This window comes from Sturnus vulgaris, chromosome 4, assembly GCF_052056855.1.
Source record: "Sturnus vulgaris isolate bStuVul1 chromosome 4, bStuVul1.hap1, whole genome shotgun sequence".
Lineage (NCBI taxonomy): Eukaryota > Metazoa > Chordata > Aves > Passeriformes > Sturnidae > Sturnus > Sturnus vulgaris.
The window spans coordinates 27638389-27659381 of record NC_142246.1 but is presented as its reverse complement, the minus strand read 5'-3'; the positions used below and the strand labels follow the sequence as shown (position 1 = coordinate 27659381).

The 20993-nt window shown below is 39.9% G+C and overlaps 1 protein-coding gene across 3 annotated transcripts in view; it reads right to left on the bottom strand.

Moving 5' to 3' along the window:
• Window positions 1-14029: 14029 nt before the first annotated feature.
• TRMT9B (tRNA methyltransferase 9B (putative)) overlaps window positions 14030-20993 on the bottom strand; it is a 118663-nt gene continuing 111699 nt past the window's right edge. For all 3 annotated transcript variants that reach the window (XM_088163407.1, XM_088163408.1, XM_088163406.1), the window contains one exon: window positions 14030-19143. In XM_088163407.1, coding sequence (XP_088019533.1) covers window positions 18104-19143 — 1040 coding nt within the window. In that variant the 3' untranslated portion in view covers window positions 14030-18103. The remainder of the gene's footprint in view (window positions 19144-20993) is intronic.

Genomic DNA, 20993 nt, shown 5'->3' with positions numbered 1-20993 from the left:
GAACTGTAATTCCAGAACTGTACCCACAGCAGCACTAACACTACACAGTGCTTAGTCTGAAAGCTCCCTTACTTGGCTTTGGAGACCTCTGAAAATACATTAAATTGCATTTGAGGCCTTTTAAGAATGACCTTGAGCAAGTAGAAAAGTCAAAATTTTCTAGCTAACGTCTGAACCACAGTCCAAGAGAAATGACATTCACATTCTGTCTCCACCTTTCCAACCTAAGACAAGAGTAAATGATTGTGTATAAAATTATCACGTAACTGTCTAGGCAAAGCACTGGCCTTGTCACGTTAGTTGTGAAAAGGAAGAGGCAGAGTAGCTACTGAACTAGGTTCAATTCAACAGGCATGGGGCTGGGGAAGGAGGGGAGGCTGTGTCCCAAGCATCCTACCAGCAAGATCAACCAGGGAATGAATGGCACATCAAGAGCAGTGATAGAGCTCAGCTTTGCTGCTGAGGAGCACAGAGGTTTAAGCAGGCCAGTCATGGCTAACACACCAACACGCCTTAGGCATGCATTTGATAAAAACCTAAGCAACTAACTGGGAAGATCTAAGTGTCTAAAGTTTTTGGCTTGCATAGAATCCCATCCCTAGTTTGCTGCTAGAAAAGAGGCTAGAGACACTGATTCAAAATCTCACCAAGTGGTCTGATGAAAGAAGGAAAAACAAGCTGTTTTCTGGCACCATCTGCTCTATTATAAAAGTAGCTCTTTTGATAATTGGGAATTTCATAATTTCAAAATCTACATTTAGAACTCACTATTAGTTTTTTTGGAGAGCTTTGAGAAAAATATAAGTACTCAAGTTCCTGTTATTTTTAATTTCTGCACTAGGCACCTGGACTTCTGGAAGTATTTTTCACAAGACCCTGCAGGAAGTTTCTTGTGCTGGTGTGCAAATAGCCCTGCAATGGTCACTACCAGAGAGAGCATTTGTTTAAATTGATCAGCAGCACAATCTGGGACATAACATGATATTTACTATGCTGTTTTTTTATAATGCACCATGTAACAAGTCAAGCTTATCATACTTTTTTTTTTTTATTCCTTGAAAATCACCAGAAACTTTGTACTGTTTGAATATTTTCTTACTGACATAGAGGTTTTCTCTGAGGCTTTATACAATTTTTCTTTTCTTTTCTTTTCTTTTTTTTTTAAGGCTTCTTTCCTTTGCCTCCTCTTCCTATCCTGTTAAATGACTAAAACAGTTTCCAGAGCCAGCTGCTCCATGTAGTGGTTTGCTGGTTTGCGATGACAGAGTTGCTGCCAAATTTTATAAAGAATGTTCCCTGGGGCACAGAGGGGAGGGAGGTATTCTTCATGGCCTCTGTTTTCTTCCCATATTGTTTAACAAACAAGCAAACTGCCCTGCAGTCGCTCTGACCCCTATTTAGACATATCCCTTTCAGGCAGCCACACAAATGAACGAGGAAGGAAGTGCCGTCACAGCCCTTAGAAAAGATAGAGAGAAATAAAGGCAAACATTGTGCGTCTAAACAAACAAGCTCGCTCTGCTCTGCCCTTCTCTTCTGCCTAATTCCTGCAGAAACTGGTCCCAGAAGTAGCACTGGGGGCATGAGCATTTTCCATGTTGTGTAGGAACTTGGTTACCCACCCACCACGTTCCGCTGCCCTGCCAGGTTTTTCCCAGCCTCAGAGATGAATGAATAATCCAAAAACCTTTGGTATAAATAGGAACTCAGCCCAGGCTCTTTGAATGACTTAAGTCTGTCCCTCAGTCAGCTTTCCTACATGAATTTCATGCCCTCTGTGCCTTGCCTTCCCTAGATAGACTTCCACAGTACACCAAGAGGAAAAAAAAAAAAGATTATTTTGCTTCAGTAATCATAAATTGAAAGTGCAAGCTTTGCAAGAAACTGAAACAAAAATATCCAAAGGCCAAGCTGAGAACAAACTTTCCTTTGAGCTGCTTCTTGCCTATACACAGCCCCAGAGGATTTCTAAATCAAATTACTTTTGGTAGACAAGAGATGAAACTGATCCACTATCAACTACATTTTGTGATGGGGAGCTAAAGTATACAGGATTTTGAACTAGAGATGCAAACAGAATATTTGAACCTTGATGTGGCATGCTAATCACAGGAAAAAGCTTTGACATATCAGAGCTGATAGACCTCATTAAAAGAATGCTTAGGTAAACTCGAGGGTAAAAGAAAAAAAAGAAAATACTGTCATTTAAAAGATTACAAGCATGATTTTTTAAGTATTTCCACATTTCCCTGGTAACATACCTTTGTAGTAGTAGCCCTAAGGTGATTAGAGAATCTGAAGGCAGCACTGGGTAACAGAGACAAAGTCTTGCTGCAGGATCATGACACAGCACAAACCCTGCATCACCCCACAGCCCCCTGGAGATCTCTGCTCTGCAGGGCTCTTCTCAACACAGCAAACCTTGGGGCTGCTTTTGCCCAGACATCAGCTTCATCAGCTTTAGCCTGACTGAAAGACAAGAAATCCAATTTCAAACAAAATGCTGGGCTGATTGCAATACTGAAGTCTTATTTGCAGTCTACTCTCCTGCTAAAACAGACACCTAGATTCTGTTTAAAATTTGCCAGAGAAGTTCATGGGACAGCAAAACCCAACATTTGTGAAGGATTTGCCAAGAGTATTGCTTTTCCCTTGCTCAGAGCTCTTTGTGGATAGCACCATGCAGAGCAGACAGAAAACAGAGCTGTATCTGGTGGACATCACGCACAGACTGTGATATGTGTGTATTTGTGCCTGAGGAACTACTTATCACTGTGATGAATGGCACTGCATTTAGCTATCTCCTTAAAGAGATAAGATGCTGTAAGGTTTTGTTATCAGTTGTGCCCAGATTTGTACCATTAAACAAAAAATAGGATTAATATTTCTAAACAAATCAGATTAATGTTGTGTACCCATTATCATGCTCCAGGGGATCATAAACTAGGGTAAGAATATATACATATCGTTTGCAGTTGTTTCAAGCCATGAAATAGAGAATAGCATAGGAGATGCCCTTTGTAAGAATGCATTTCCTAGGGAGCTGCTGAAAAGTACTGATTTCTTTCTCAACCTTGATTATTAATCAAGCATACTGTATGTGATTTAAAGATGCACACTTCACAAAAGCACCAACAACCCCCAAATGCTTCCCAATCACAGACAAAATATTCTGATTGCTCTCTGTTGAACACTGCAGGAGAAGTCGAGGCTGAGCACCAACAGCTTCTGAGATCATTCACTGCTGTTGCAGTCCTTCTCTTTTCTCTATGGACATTTTCTGTTCTGCAAACCTCCTCTCAAACCCCGCAAGCTCTCTTTTACAAGGAGTTCTACACTGCTCATGTGTTTTGTCTGCCTGTGACAGTTTCTCCATCCTGCCAGATCCAGCACTGCAGTCAGGTCAGGCTCAGATCCTGGTATCTCATTTCCTTCTCCCTTTGCCTGCCCTGATCTGATACAAAACCTCTCACAGGCATATGCACAGCTCAGACTAGGTGCTTACAGATTGCATCGTGTTTAGCAATGCTCCAAGGTAAGGGGCCTGTCACCACCCTCTTGGGGAGCTCAAGTTCTGAACAATCAGCCTTTCCCCTAAAGTCCATGTGTTTACATAAGAGGAGGGGCTGTCTAGAAGCTTCCCTGGCTGGGATAAGAGGAGAACTTGATCAGACTTTGATCTGTTTTAAGATATTTGGCTATTTTTGTCCAAGAGCAAGAAATCTTGAGGTTCTCATGTGTTGTATACCACAGCCCACCTGCTCCTGGTGAACTGAAACAAACTCTTGCATTGAACTGGATGAACTTACCCTTCTGCCAGCCTGGAAAAGCAGCCATTACAAATTGTGGCTAAAGATGGTGTCTTCAGGGAAGTCAGCTGCCTTGCTCTGCATTGGTTCTGGTGGCAAGTATTGCACCCAGTCACTTTTCATCAGGAGAGAGACCAAGCTGTGAGAGCACAGCCTCCCTCTGGAGCTGCTGCCTCCAAGAGCATTTGTGCAAGTGTTTGAGATCCATACACAGACACTTCCCGAGGAGGAACCAGCCACCATTCAACATGGTATTTCTAGGCCTAGTAAAAATTAATTTGGCTTTCATTCATCTCTTTGGCTGTCATATTTCCTGTGGTGCAGCTGTGATGGGTGGAAAAGTTCCTACTTTCTTTCTTGGTAAACATGAATAAGCCTAGCCTGTTGCTCCATGGATGGCACTCTCCATTGTGGCAACTCTTTCCAAATTGCTTCATCCTGTGCTTTGGGTAGTCACCCTCAATTTACTCAAGGTCATGCAGTGACCTCAGAAGAATGGTGACCATACTGATCTCCTCATCAGGCTTTTTAAACAGCTATGCTTAACATTCTTTTCCTATTGCCATCAAAATGAAGGAAAAAACACAGGAGAGAACATTCCATGCCAACAGCTTTCCTCTGGGCAAACACCCTCCAAGAGCCAACATCAAGTACATTTAAATTGTTTCTTCCAAAACCTCACTCACTGCAATATTTTTAATTTCTTTATTCAGACTGATATCTACACACCTCAATTCCACAATTTGTTTCAATGCCTCGCTCCTTTATGGTGTAGGAACCTTACCTGCAGGTGGGGCAGGTGCCTGGTTCCAGCTAAAAGCACATCTACCACTCTCCTCCTGCTATCCAGCAGCACAGGCAGTGGGGGTGGCTATCTTGGGCAGCTTTACTTAGATTTAACTTCTCAAAAGATTTATTATTTAGCACCAGTCACATACTATGACAAAGAAGCATAGCTCTTGTCTCATCTTCTGCTTTCCCTGCAGAGAAACTCTGCCTCAAGACACCAATTGTCCCCTAACTGCTCACTCTGGAACAGCTGGGAGGTTCACACTCAGAATAGTGATGGAGGAAACTTTTTGTTAAGAGGTATCTCAGACTTTTCCTTGGTCATTATTACCTATCACTACTCTACAGAGCATAAGAAATATTCCCCCTCTAAGAGTCCAATGCAATACCAATAAATTAGCCCCAGTCCAGATAAACCCACTGAGCTAGCTCAGGGGATATTTATAGCTGAACATAGCTTCCTCAGGGAATTACAGTCTCCAAGTCAGTGCAGTTGTTCCAAAAAAAATCTGAGAAAAGCTGCTTCTTTCTTGGTCTCCTCAAGTATAGTAAGTTCCTTTCACTACAGAACAGTCAGTATGAAATTCACTCTCAAATGCAACCAACTGGCTGAAATAACTTCTGTGTGTGTCTGCAATGCCATATCCAGAAACCCTGATCATCAGTAACTACACAGCCACATTTGCATGATAAAAATATGGTGGCATTAATAACTTGTGTTGGCATGCCTTCCCAATTGTCAGGGCTTTACATAAATATAGAACTTGGCCTATAGATTTGTTTCAGAGCCTTTTTATATCTGATTATGGCTCCAGGCCGATCATTATCTGTACAGACACTGTAATTAAGGATCAGTAATTCTGTCCAGTGGCCAATAGTCCCTACAGTGAGGCACATGATGGGTTTCCAGCTGCTCAACATTTCAGAGTTACACTGGAAGTCAGCTATTAGAAAGCTGTGCTGTACAAGGACAGAGCACCAACCTCAAAGAAAAACAGCCAGCAAGTATTTCCATTCCAGCATGTGTGCAGGAGAAAGCACTGTCCTGAAGACTTCTGTAAGAAACCATTTTACACAGGTATCTGCAGAGCCACACATGGAAAGCTCCCACGTGTTTAACTGAGGGCAGGCACTGGGAGCCAACACTTCCCTCAAACAAGCATGCAGTCACACCGTTTCTTGGGAACCAGCTGGATACACACAGAAAAACAAAGGAGGGTTCTTACATTTCTGAAGTACGTGTCATAGAAATAGAAAATAAATAAAGCATCATAAATAAAAACATTTTTCTGTAGTGATTTCACAGAGGTGAGAATTTCAACAGCAAAATAAAAATTGGCTGCAGCAGATCCCAAGTTTTATTCCCACACTTCACAGCCAAGGTTTCTGCCAATTGGGAGGAAAACACAGCTGAGCTAGAAATCATGGATGTTTGTGAATAGCAGGGAGAGAACACAGTGTAATAGCAGCACCGATTCCAGCACCAAAGACATCAGCCTTGAGTAGACATGCAGTTTTCACAGGATCAGCTCATGTTGTTGGGTTTTGGTTCCTGTAGGTTTGTAATAGGCCAAGGCACACATGGCAAGGCAGTTGTGAAGTCTCCCATGGGCACACCTGGCTCATCCTGAGACCCTTGGCTCCTTCCCCCGCCCTGCACTTCACAAACCAACACCCCTGCATACATAAGTTCTAAGAACTTTTTGGCTGGAAGATTTGTATGAGCTTGATTTGAAACGCATCAGACTAAAGGAAGAAAAGTATGAGACTTAAATTAGAAGTATGCAAGAGCTAAACAACGTATTTAAATATCTGGAGGATGGAGGGAAAAGTAGCACTAAGCTACAGCCTCCAGCTCATCTGGAAGTGCCTTCCCTAAAACACAGGTGACATTCAGGTCCTAAACCTCCCAAATTTACCATGCCAGGAAAAAGTACCTCCTTTTGGCTTGCAGCCAAGCTATTCAGAGGCTCAGAGCTTAGTAGAAGGACGGCAGAGACCAATTCCAGTGACCTCCAAAGCATAGCCTATATTAGATATATGACTTTAAGAATTGCTAGCATAGGTCTGCTATTAATAAGAGTATCTGAATATGTTTCTTGGCAAAAGCTGAGATACACCTTCCAAATCAAGTGTTTCTAGAAAAAGTCTTTCCGTGTCTGATCCAATGCAGAAACTTACTCAATACCAGAGGCAATATGAGAAAATTTTAACATTCTTTTTCAAGTCCCTGAAGTTACACCATGAGGCTGCTGGTGTTGGAGCTTGAAAGCACATTTTGAAGATATGAGCTGATTTTATTTTCATCCTCCAAGCAGGGAAGCTGAGCTGAAGGAGGATGGCTGAAGAGGGTTGCTGAAGGACAGCACAGAGACATTGGACAGCTGGTTCCCAGTTCATCCTGCAAAGCCTTGCTGCTGCTTCTTCCAGGTGGTGACTCAAGCACCTCCTGGGCTCCCAGGCCATGCTGCTCTGGCTGCTCTGCCAGCTGCAACACTGACAGGAGGAACATGGGCTGGTGTTGGCTTTCTTCTAATCACCTCAGCACAGTGGATTCACTCGATCTTTTGTTATGCAAAGTAGGATACAGCTCTGGGTATTTCAGAGGGAAGAAGAGCAGATCAGGAAGCCTGAAGGATTGTTGTAGCTGCCATTGAGTCTGCCCATTCTGTGTGTCTTGCAAAATTGCACAAACAGACCCACGAAAAGATTCAGTGCTCTCTCTGTTGTACCATAACCAGTACTTAAGCCATAAAGAAGAGCAATGCAATAATAAATACAATTAACTAGGTTTTAGATTTGGGGTGTAACTGTGTTAAAATACATCATAATTCCTCTACCAGATTATTTCAGTAACATTACCATGACATTCATGGGCTAATGGTTGGGTGAATGAGATAACTGCACTGCAGTGAAACGAGGCAGTCCAGCACACAAAAACAGTAACTTGCAAAACACAACACAGAGGACAGGACACTCTGGTGTCAGTGCAGAAAACATAGGCTGGGCAATAAAACGCCCCACTGGGAGTTTATAAACTCCCAGATCACACAACTCAGCAGCCACAGACCCAAAGCAAAACCAAGTGGCTCTCTGGGCAGACTGGAGAGACAGACAGCCCTGCTCCCCTGCTGTCCCTATGGACATTGCTTACCAATCCCTCCAGTGAGGGCCTCATCTTACATGAGCACAATTAGTCTTTAACTCTTTCCCTGGTGGACAAGGGATATAAACTGAATTGGTGTCAGAAAAGTGCTGCTCTCTTTTAACAGGTACCTCAGACATCTGTATCACAGCCCCTTGGCCCAATCCCAGATCACTGTTCCCATGGGTATCCTGCCAGTCTGTATCAGGCTGGAGTAGAGAAGGATCCTCGCAGCTCTCAGAGGATTGGTTTTACAGAGCCTCAGGGATTAACAGTCCTGCTTTACACGACTACCCAGGACTCAGTAGACAGCCTAAGAAGCCAAAGCCCATGTGAGTGCAGCCTGTTCAGAGCAGGTGTGTATGTGAAGCACTGCACTGAAAGCTGTAGCTGGGACCCAGGACACACAAGAGATGGGCTCTGTTTTTATGAAGCCAGGTTGAAGATGCTTGCCTTCTTTCTTCTTGTACTTTAAGTAGCAGCATCTGGTTCGCTTTGTCTGGTTGACAAATGTCTTGCTCTGCACCATCACTTTTCTGACCTTTCCTTTCCTGTATCTTCTTTGGGTGCTGCCTTCCCACAGCAGCTCCAGTCTGACCAGACCTGGCAAAAGATGAGGTTGGTAAACTTCAGTTGGCTATTATGACCAGCAATGTGGGGCCAAGGCTACCACTAGCAAATTTATGTCTGGTTTCCTTTTTCAAATCTGTATTGGCACACTCTTCTCCCTACATCTATCTTGTCTTCTCTCTTCCTGCACAGCTGTTTCTGCACTCTTCCTGCACTCTCAAGACCTTATCATGCCTTGCACTGGGAAAGGTGCCATTTCCTTTTAGTGCAATGGCAGTTCAAAGGCTTGATGCTTTGGAGCTTTCTTGAAAGTTGTTGCATTCTGCTGTCTTGGGCAGCCTCCCCTTCAAAGGTTCAAATCCTGCTGCTCCTGGCTCAGGACCGACATGAAATAACCAAGCAGAGTCTCTATAGTCAAGGCCAGACTGATTCTTTTCTTTCTTCCTTCTGCCCTGTTTCCCTGGAGCAGTATCAGGATTTTGTAGGAATTTTCTTGACTGATGTTAAATGGAAAATGGAAAGCCAATGAAAAAATAGAGGCAGAATTAAAATTAAAAAGTCATCAATTTGGTCTCAGTCTTTAAAAATGCCTCCGTTTGGTATTCACAAAAAAATGTAACTATTTTTATAGCAGCTTGGCATCAGCTTTTTGCTCTCAAAATTTCTTCTGCAGAGCCTATTTAAACAAAGAAATAGATTGACTGACACCTAGTGGAAAATTGAAGATTTTTCTTAATCTTATTTAATAGAGTGAAACACTTCAGACAGTATTCAAATCAACTTTGTACCTATTACCATTGCTGTAGAGAACAATATTATTACTGGATCACCTGCATTTTATCTCTATTTCATTACTGTATTCAAATATTCAACAGAAGCAGAGGCAGGAGAACCAACAAGAATTTATTTTAAATATATACATGTTCATTGGTTAATAAGGAGCCTGGTATTAAACCGGGCCAAGTACATCCCTTCCCAACATTGAGAATATCAGTAATACATAGCTCTGGAAGCCCAGAAACATAAATTTATCCTCAAAACGAATAGGAGTTGTTGTTTCTACCAAAACAGAATGGATTACCTTATTAATAATGTGTGTGTAAATATTTAGAAAGTGAAAAACCCCCATTTTTAAAGTAATTTTTTATTATTATTTATTATAACAACAAAAATATGAAGACAATTTTGCTTTCTCATTAGGATTTGTAGATGTTTTATTCTTGTCTCCGTGGTCACATGATATTCAGCATCTGTGAAGGGATTTTGCAATGCCAGACAAATGCCAAACCCACGTGAGCTGACTGCAGAGCTCCCAGAGACCAAGGCAGGTACCAACCCATACGTGCTGTGACTGATAGATGTGATTGGTGCAATGCTGTGCTTTGCCAGCCTTGCTGAGAAATCACTTCACAAGGTCCAGGTGGTGAAGAATTAAACAGAGGGGGTTGTCTTGCAGGCAAAAATCTCCAAATATAATTTCCTGGTAGCAAGAGGCTTTTGTATTCACTTCCTTAGGACAGGGCTTCTGTTCATTCAATGCCTCTCTCTGTACTTTTTCCAAAGTATGTTATCTAAACAGTTAGATCCATATTACATGTTCTTCTGTCTTGCTCCTCTATCTCAAATGAGTGGCATGTTGGTCCTGAAAGATAATCTGATATATCTGGGTTTTTTTAAAATGAGAAATTATATAATAAGTAGCTTAGAATAAATTTCGGTACTACTAGTAGTACAATTCACACCCAAATCCCACATATCTGAATTTTAGGTTTGATAATGATTACACAACTTGATCTGAAGTGACCTTCATATACATCTAGATCCTGAGAAGTTATTTATAAGCCGAGTCTGTTTAAGGCACTATTACCCAAAACCTAGTTTTCCTACAAAGATCCTAGACTAATAATCCCATAAAAGCTTCTGCAGTCCAACCATATGGTGATCAGTGGTGGTCTTACTTTTAAATTTTTCTATTTCTCAATTAAAAAATATGTTTAGAAATTTCCTGTGGTCCTTTGAATAGACTCTTGGCTGGTTTACATGAGAAAAACACTGCTTTATATTTCATGTTGACATTTTTTCTTCCTTTCCTTTAATATTTTTTTTAACTTCTTCATTTACGATTTCTTTCCTAAGTGTGGAGAATACCAGCTCTGTTATGAATATTCCTACCTATTGTCTCTCTCCTTCCATTTCTGAATCCTTCTCACTTATCTGTTCAAACATTTGCACCTGTTCTGAGGGTAAGCAGGCACACAAATGCACACTGATAGCAATGATCTCAGCCTTGGCAGAAAAATGTCATTTTACATTATTCTGTGAACACAACCAATCCAGGAACAATCCAGCTTTGGCACACACAAACTGTAGGGACCAAACCAGCTGAAAAGCAGCCCTAGATTATTCCCTGGTATTTCCTTGATTATGTTACTCCCCTGTACTTAAGAAAGAGCACAAGTCTGTATCTACTAGAGCCTGCAGTGATGATTTTCATACTCAATGTAACCAACATGGCCTTCACTGAACTAACACCTCAGAGAACACCCTGCCAAAAATCCCCTGACAAAGATGCTGCTCAGATATGGACCACAGTGGTGTATGAACACCACTGTCATGCAAAGTCCTCCTCAGGATGTGAGGAAGGGACTGTGAATGTCACCCAAGAGTGACATTTCCACAGCGATGTCCAGTGAGTTAAGTGTAGAATTTTGGGAATGTGTACTCATCTCTCCCTTTTTTGATTCTCCTCCCATCCCATGGTTTCACATAGGCATCTTATAGCCTGTTAAATAAAGGAAACAACCCTTTTGACCCATGTACCTGAAAATACAATTTTCAGTTTCATTGCTAGCATTCCATTCCTGAAATCTCAGTATTTATTATCATCAAATGGCTATCACTGCACATGACTTTTCATTTATTTCAAAGTTCAGTGTAAGAATGTTGAAACTGTTCATGCAGTTGCTGTATTGAATCTGGTTTTTGTATTTATCCACTGGAGTATGGGCTTTTGGATACTCTGTCTCCAGCTAGCTCTCCTTTAGGCTTCTTTACTCTCAGTAAGCCAGAGCCTAATATGTTACTACAGAGACATGATCCAGTGCAGATTGAAGGGCTCACGTGGTTAACCTGCTCAGAGACACTAATGGCTTGTTTAATATTTCATAGAGATGTCAATTACAAATTCAGTTCATAGTTGAAAGGCTGCTTTGCACAGCACTACATCACTTCACATCTCCTGTAAGGTCTTTATGAGACTTGAAAGGCAAAGCTGCATCTGAGAACACATTAGGGTGCATACAGCAGGCATGCACTCTGTGTGGCAAAATTCCCATTCAGGAGGTTGACTCAAACACTGGCAAAATCAGTGGCTGCAACTCAGAGCAAATTCAGGTACAGAATCACTGAGTTTTCACAGGTAAGCTTTAAAAATTTCCTTTCACTTCAGAATTTTGTCTCTCCAGACAAGCCTTAAGTATTTTTCATGGCAAATAAAAATAAATATACAAAGTTTTGGTGCCTTGAATACGCAGCTCAAGGAGCAGGTGAGAACATGTCACAGCCCCAGTTTGCCCTTTGTGCACAGATTCATTTTGTTAACATTTGTTTCCTTGTGAGAATCAGGTAGAGAGAAAAAGAGTTGGGTGTGCCTGTGGCTCACTCCTCTAGGGACTATGGAAACACTCCTGTGAAACTGTGGCCAAACACTTGTTCCATTATTAAACTGACTGCTCTACTTTATATTTAAACATAAATTAAACCTCCCAGGGATCTCTGTTTCCAAACCACAGAAAGGAAAATCCCAGGGTCAACAGGCATTTCTGAGAACAGCCAATACAAAGACCAGGAAAGTCAATGGAATCACTTTGAATCAGATTTTGAGGTAGTTTTTCCCTGAATGAGGTCAGATTTCACAAGCTTGAGCAATTTTCTGTTGTTCCCTTTAATGTGATTCTCCTAGCACCTTCCCTTTCTTTCCTACTACCTCCATCCAAATAAACAAGCTCTGGCTGGCATCTCAGTTGTACTCATGGTTTAGTCCTTTCTTCCTTACTGTCAAATTGTTTGCTTCCCTTTCTGAAACTGCAACAAGGGCTACTTACCATTGTATTGTAATATAACTAAAGCATTTAACATATGCAGGAGGGAAAAAAAAGGTTGCATTAAAAAAAATTATGTATATATGTATACTGAGATATATTTGTATCTGCTCATTATTTAAACCTATGACTAAGACAAACATTTTTAATGGTCCAGTGGTCAATGTTAGAATGCCAATTCTTCGTCAAGTGGAGAGGGTCAGATGCCAAGAAGCAGCGAGCACTTTTGATGGTTATTGGTGTTGATAGCTGCTGCTAGTGCTCAGTACAGGCAATGACCTTTGTCAGGCTACACCACTGAATAAAACACGAATTTAAACCAGCCTGGAAACACTGTGTGCAACTTGCTGTCTATTAATTTTTTAATCTGTCTCCTCTCTTGCATTCTCTTAAATACACTGGAATACAGCTTTGGCCAGCAAACCACAAAACATTCTGCTTTTCTCTTTTCAAGTAGAGAGGTTTAACCTTGTCTGTAGTATCTGTCCTTTCTCTGCACTACAGCCTTTGTTCTACCCAAATGGCCAATTCCTCCTTTCACAAGAAACACTTTGTTTAGAATTAACCCTGACTATCCTATCAGTTCTGTAGTAAGGAAGTAGAGATGTGAAGGGTCATTTATTCCAGTAATTCTGACAGGTAGCATAATGTCGTCTGCAAAGATGCAGAAGAGAGACACAAAAAACATGATGCTGCCTCACCAAAATGCCTCTCACAAATGACTTCCTATCCTGTGCAAAAGGAGCATCAGCTTTCAATCTGATTGTGCACACACAGAGACTTCTTTGTTATCATGTGTAAGAAGAGATATCTTCAGCTATGTATTTTGTCTGTTTTACTTGTGACAGTTTCAAAACGACAGGAAATACTTTCTTCATTCAGAAAAAGAGAATTTGAGATGTTGTACAAAAAGTAACAACAAACTGAAAATTTTGCAGAAGTCAACCTACTTTGTCACAACTGAAGAGGGCAACCTAATACCATCTCACTGTTCCTGAGTCCACTGTCCTATCCATAACCCCCTAATCAAAGCACAGCACAGTACCTTGTCAGCAAGGCTAAAGGGCATGGAGAATTTATATCCAGAAATCATTTCAAAGCTAGGAGTGCCACACACAGTATTTTCCTTTTCTTTTTCCTTCTTCTGCATTTTTATTTCTGCTTAGATATGATCATAATCGCTGAAGTACCTCTATTAGAGTTCTTTTAGTGGTGGTACCGGGAACTTGGTGGGGGGTTGGTTGCTTGCTTTTTAGAAAAGCAGGACAATTTGTATTCTTTTTACGATAACTTACCTCTGTTGAGCACTGGGAGAATAAGCAGGTGCAGATACTGAATTGCCACAAGAGCAGCAGAGGCATCTGCTGTCCTCAAACACCTCAAGCTCTTGGAAGATGTAGAGATAGCTTGAACAGTACAAAGGCAGAGATTCCCCACTCCACAGCAAATCGCCGTGCCTGTTCTGCATTGTGTCCATGTGGTCTAACTGAATGAGAAAACAGCACTAACACAGTCTTCTCAAAGTTAACATTCATTAAGAGATTTCCAAGACACATATTTTCAGGGGCTAATATATTTATTAGCTAATGTGAAAACACAAAAAATCTTGGAGAAAATTATATTTTAACCAAGTAGGATTTATTTCAGTTGAATACTAAAGAATAGATTCCATGTATGGACACAGAATTGACTACAGAGCAGTACCTAAGAATGGCTTTCACCAGCAGACTGGAAGATAAAATCATGGCAAACTGCCAGAATTCAGAAATGCTGAACTCACAAAAGAGAGAATCACTCATATATTTATATAAGTGCTTATATAAGTTCTTATATATTTAGCACTGACATACTTCATTTTCCTGGAGTACTAAAGAAGTCCCAAATCCTATAAAAGTGCTGAGCAAGAAAGTAGGTAATACAGCAGATTTAACACACTGTCAATACTAATACAGCCCAACGGGGATATGAATGCAGTCTGATGGACACATGACACAGCAGAGGATGCAGGATCAGAGCTATTATTTCTACTCAGAACCTACCCAAGCAATATTTTGCTGGTGTAATATACACAACTCTTCACTCCGCATTTTGAACTGTGCTCATAAGTAACCTGTATAAAAATAAGTACCAGAAAAGTCTGCTAGAATATTTCTAGCTTTCATTTCTCTACTATGATTTTAAAATTCCTACCTGATGAGCTTGGAAGATAATAAATTAGTCCCTGTTAGTACCAAAAAAAGACACATGTTCACTTCTAATAGAAACATTTATCAACTGTATTAGTCCTGCAAAAATAAGTCTGTTCAATTTCTTTTTTATTGCAGTTATGGTGCCAAGCAATAGGACAAGAGGCAATGGGCAGAAACTGATACACAGAAGTTCCACCTGAAGTAATTTTGTAATAAACCAGGGCATCTTTCTAATGTCATCAAAACTTCACCTGCCACTTAGTGCTACATAAGCACCTTAGGAGCAATCCAAGCCCACTAAAACCAGAAGCAAGATTTATATCGGCAGAATTGAGATGAGTTTATTGCCCAATTGTCAGACAAGCAATGTAAAAACACATTTACCTTTTTGCCTTGTCATAGTCTTGCCTCTTTCAGTCTTGACATTGCCAAAAGTTTAAGCATTCAAGGACAGCTGGGTTTTATTTACTTATTCATTCATTTACTATGGTATATATTAATTTTTAATGGTATATCCATTTCTCTGAGCACATGAACTTTGTCTGTAAGACATTAAAGTCTGGGATCACATGGATTCTGCTGGAAATGACCTTTAGCTTAAGGTGGGCCTCCTCAAAAGAAAAACCACTCAAGAAAGACCTTCACCATGCTCTGAGTGAGGTAATCTGGCTGATGAGATGATAAAGCTGTTACAGATCCAGGCAGCCTCCATTAATAGATGAGAGACCACCTACAAGAATAAAGGTTTGCTGTGAAGACTTCACAGTCACAACCTCAGCTGACTGACCCCATTCCATAAAAATTATATTACATGGTGATGATACATCCTCAGAGGACAAATGAATATTTGGGGAAGAAAAAAAAAGCTGCTTACCAAACCTCCCCTCTCCTTTTCCTGGGAATTTATAAGAATACAATCCAAACTCAGCATCAGCTCAAAACATGAGAAAATTCAATACAAAAATAAGTATTTGTGAAAAGCCCCAGGCAAGAATCCCAAACCAAATAATGCATGGAAAATCCACAAACAGGAAAGTGGTTCAAAGTACTTGAGCAGCTTTGAGGGGACAACTGTTATTCAAACAGATCGAGCAAGGAGTTTTAACTGGAGCCTAGCAAAGACTTAGTCTCTTGCAGGGATAATAAGCCTATATTCTAAAGAGAATGGACACCTTTTCTTTCTCAGTTCACCCCAAATTTTATCAGTCCACTTATTTACACACCAAACACGCCACAGCCAGAACGTAGAAGTTCATATAACAAAATTGTGATGTTCTTTCTCCCAAATAACTAAACCCAGCTGTCAGTTAAGATTAATAATACTTAATAAATATTTTATATGTGTGTAATAAAATTTCTGCATGCAGGCATTTAGAGATGAAGTTTCAGAATTGGATATAGGATGATAATAATCTACCTTTTTCTTGAATGCAGCCCAAATTCCAGGATTGCTGAATATCCACTGGCATACTTTATCTGAAAGAAATTGACTTCTCTTCTAAAATTCTCAAGCTCATCCAGAAATTCCCAATAAAAGAGGCAGGCCTCCCCTGTCTGACACAACCATGTTGCAAATAGATGGGGAGCTCAGCACAGTCCATGCTGGCTCTGCAATATGGGCACTTTGGCACTAAGTGTCTAAATCTGGAGCCTGAGGATGCAGCAGGTGCAACCCCCTCAGCCAGGAGCAGCTGGACCCAGCGAGGCAGGGAATATTGCCCATTTTCTGAAGTATGGCTCATACACAGCAACTAAAAGCCACAGCTCCAGGTTGTATTGAAAGTAACATTTAGATTAGAGTGGAATAGTATTTCAGAAGTCTCAAATGTATGGTCCTTTGGCCACACTTTTATTTTCAAAGGCCTGTGGGGAGAGCAAGTGGTACAGACTCAGGAAGGATAAAGTATAGGAATCCCAAGCTATGAGGAAGACAAAAATGATTGCTTGAAGACACTGCTCCAATAAATAAATCTATAATACATTACCATGTGGCAATTAACAGCTGGGAAGCTACATCAAAAAATATTCTGCACTATCAAGGTTTTCTACTGAACAATCCCAAATCCACCTACTCATGCAGCATAGACTGGGAAAGCTTGGCATTTCACTCCTATTGCCTGATATTCAAAGTTACTCACTCAGTAATAGGGCAGACAATTATATCTCTTTAAAACAGCTGTAACAAAAGGAAACCCCTTTTGTTCTTTTTTCTTGGCGGGGGGCGGAGATGTGCCCTGCACTGCAACCACTGACTATGAATGAAGCCTAGGAATGGAGTAACTCTGCTAATGAGGCAATTAGCCTCTTCTAGCCCTGCTTCTGATGGCAGTTCCACTACTGATCTTCTGAAGCAGGTGCTTTTTATCCCCAGCACTATAAACTGCTACAACCTACTACAGATGGATAGTGACAGTATGTCTTGGAGAGAACGGGAAAGCAGTGTAAACAATCTATTATCACTTAGGTCTCAAAGGATTGATTTAAACTTTACAAGACAAGAATTTGTATTTTATGTGCAAACTGGGCTTATCTTCTTGCTGTCTATATTATTTAACACACCATTAATATATATTCTCAGGTCTGTGAACAAGAAAAGTAAATATGGCAGCTGACCAGATATGCACTGGATTTTTATTAATTTAATCTTAGCTTCTCAGGCTTATCAAAAAGATATATGTATTTCAAGGATTTGATATTTTCAAACTTTACATAATACTCACACTCTCACAAATTCCTCTGACTTTTATATACACATAACCAATGAAAAACTACAGCAAAGGAAATTAAGATAAAAGTATTTGTGAGAGCTAACACATAAAACTTCACCTGCACCTCAGAAACAAATTAAATTATTTTTAAAACAAAAGTAAAAAATACTGTCCGAAATCTGTACTGTCATTTGCTCCCAAATACAAACATCAAATGACAGAATATGCAGAGCTTGTTTGATGCAGTTTTTTGCCCATTAATAACTCTACTCCTAATTAAGGAGCACTGGGACCATGCTTGCTCCCAGTTCTGCAGCATGCACTCTACCAGTGTACAGTCAAGTACAATTTTAGATATAGTGTTTATGTCTCACTTATAGGACTTCAAGAATAGAGAGCAATATGACAAACTTCTGGCATCTGAAGAACAAAGACTAGACTTTCTACTGAGAGGATATTTCTCATAAAAGATGCCCTGATCCTTGTTTTATAAAAAGGTTTATTTCTCAATAGAAAAGTATATTTTAAAACACATATTTTTAATTATTTGCTAACAGCAATATAAAACTCTACAGTTTTAACTTCATAAAAGTTTAACAAAACATAAATATTATCTACCACTTACATTCCTATGTACAGACCTTCATTAGCTAGTTAAATATTTGAGAGACAGTAACTCAAAAATGACAGACAACTACAAGATTAAAATTCCATGTCACACTGCACAATCACAGTAACACAAGGAAGAGCTGAAAATCCTCAGTCACTGGATTCTGCTTTGTTCTCTTTATAGCTATGTTCCTCTTCTCTCTGCAATAATGCACCAGTTCCCATGGTCGTAGCAGGAAGAAAGTATCTGAAGCTCAGGCACATTCTCTTCTACCAGAGAACACAGCTCCCCTTCCCGAAAAACATGGTAATAACGCATGAAGGCCTTTGGATCCAACATGGCATCACTTTGGTCCCCAACAGACACTGCTGAATCCAAAGCTGAGTCCGTGGAGTCAGTTGTTGAGGTTCTTTTGAAAAGCCTGCTGGCATCAGACTTGCCAGCACCATCTTTATTACAGCCACAGATGCAGTCCCCATCTTCCACTGGGCCGTTTACAAATGAAGCTTTGTCCCCCTTGTTCTGAACTACACTTTGGTGTCCTCCATTTAAACTTAAATCTTTCAGTGCACCTGTGGCTGGTGACCACTGTGGTTTTTTGAGAGACAGGCTTTCCACAAACACATCATCATAATCATCTAAACTTTGTTCGTTTAACAGTGCCCCATGGTGACCTAAATCCAAACTGCAGTGCCGTGAGTGTTGAATTGGTATGGCAGTGTTTGCCCACACTCCTTCATGTTTCAGCTGCTTCATTTTGTCACTTTGCTTTCTCAGGGCTGATTCATCAAGAGATCTGGAGAAAAACCATGAGCGAAAAGATCTTCCAAGAGCACTGTAAAATCTGTTTTCTTCCTCAGAAATTTTCATGCAGCAGGCTCTGGGTAAGCAATGGTCCATAGTATTGGAATGTTTTGAATCAGTTTCTGGCTGCAGATTGTTTTGGTAGCTGCACTCAGAGATGACAAGCTGTGCAGGGTGTATGTCTTGGCTTTTTGCAGTAGGGACAAACTCACCCTTATCTCCAGACTGATTTGATTCTGAAAAATGGCGTGAGCACAGGGCCTTGTTCCATGGAACAAATACATCTTGTTTCTCAAAGCGACGATTCTTTTGTTCCATAGCCCAAACATAAATCATTATTTGGCCTCCAGGTGTCAATATTCTTGCCATTTCCTTTATTGCTTTGATTCTTCTTTGTTTAGTTGAGAAATGATGTATCACTGTGAAAAAAAGAAAGGTATTATTCATTGAATATTAGTAAGGACAAAACATTTCCATCTTCAGCCTGTTCTACATGTTCAATTATTTCAGTGCCTCATTCCAAATTATCACTTGCTGCAAGTCAGCAACAGTGCTGAATTTATAGGTACCACAACGGAAGTTTACCTCAGAATGCTCTTTTGTGATTATGTTCAATGGACAAAACCAGGAAAATCCGGAAGAAAGAAATTAATCTCATCCCAAAACAGGGATTGAAGAAAAGTCAAGCATATAAACTGGAGGTTTCTGTTTCTCTGCATAACACATAATAACATGGCAAGCTTTCACTTAAATGCCTGGCCTTTAGGTGAGTTAGGTAGTATCAAGTTGACTTTAGTATTTTGGCACAATTTTCAGACTAATCTTACTGAAAACTGAAAATCTTTTCACCATGTAACAAATACAACAAAATGTATCTTTTTACAGCAAATCCGTAAAAAGATACTTTGAACTTTTACATAAACACACTTGCAAATGAACTAGTGAGAAAATTTAGACAAATATTCACCACTGACTTAATTTTGTCAAATTAAATTTAGTTTTTTAAAAATGAATGTCTACATTGCATGTCTCAACGTTTTTTGTTTTGGTTTGGTTTTTTTACATTGTGTTATGCTAGCAAAAAATAATGTCAAATTTAAAATAAAACTTCTGATCACTACATTTGGATTTTCTTTCCAGGACAATTTCCGCATTTTCAAATTTCACTTCAATGTGAAAGGACGCTACATTTCAAGATTTCTACATTATTTCTATCTTTCTAGTCACCTGGAGTAAGAATGAGCCAATATTAACAGTCAGAGAATAGCTAAGAATATTATTTTCTCTCTAAACTCTCAGAGCCATTAACTTGTACTGAGCGTGGACACATTGGTCATGTTGTTCTATATGTCATTAGTACTAGATTTGATTCAGTGATGTAAAGAGGACTGGTTCTATAATTTATGTCAAGTGGACTTGGAGCCAGCCACTTCTACATGAAAAACATTCAATCTACCTATGGAACTGCAGATAATAGAGTATGTTCTTAGTTGAAGATATTTCCCTATAAAGTCAGAAAACTTTGATTATATGTGCTACTTGACAGTAGCCAATTCTAGTTGTAGAAACAATGTTAGTTCAACACTGCAGTTATGAAAAGTGCATCCAACTAGTCCTGTCTTTCTTCAAAACAATGATTAAATTACCAAGGGGAAAAAAAATGCAGCTTTATTACCACAACCCAATAAAAGCATTCTTGGCAGTTAATATTAACGAGGCTCTCACAAGCTGCTGAGAATACAAAATACACAACTCTGAGAAGAGTTTCCCATCTATGTAGTCAGTGTTTCCAGGTTCTCCTTACCCCAAAGAATCTTTTCTCAAACTTTGAAACAAAAATTTTTGAAAAATCAATTTTTTTAAACAGGATATGGCGAAAGGAACTGATATTTTCTTATACTGGAGTTAGGCCATATATAACCACACAACCTCCTGCAAAATTTTATCAGAACTGACAGAGACAGCATACACATACAAGCTTAGTTTACCAGAAAGAAATAACAATCAGCCAAGAGAATCTGTGCAAACTCTTCAATGGGTTAAGTATTCCTTCTGGTTAGAATCACTCTGGTGGTTCTGCAGAAAAATCAATCCTATAAACATGATTATACCAGCAAATCCAAGAAGAGTACTTCACTAAGTCCATAAATACTTGTTTTTCTCTGTAATAGGATGAAAACCACTTTATTTAGAATTAGATGGACACAAGCATACTATGTCTCTATTCAAGAGGGATTCAAATCCGTTATTGTTAAATATATTGAAATAG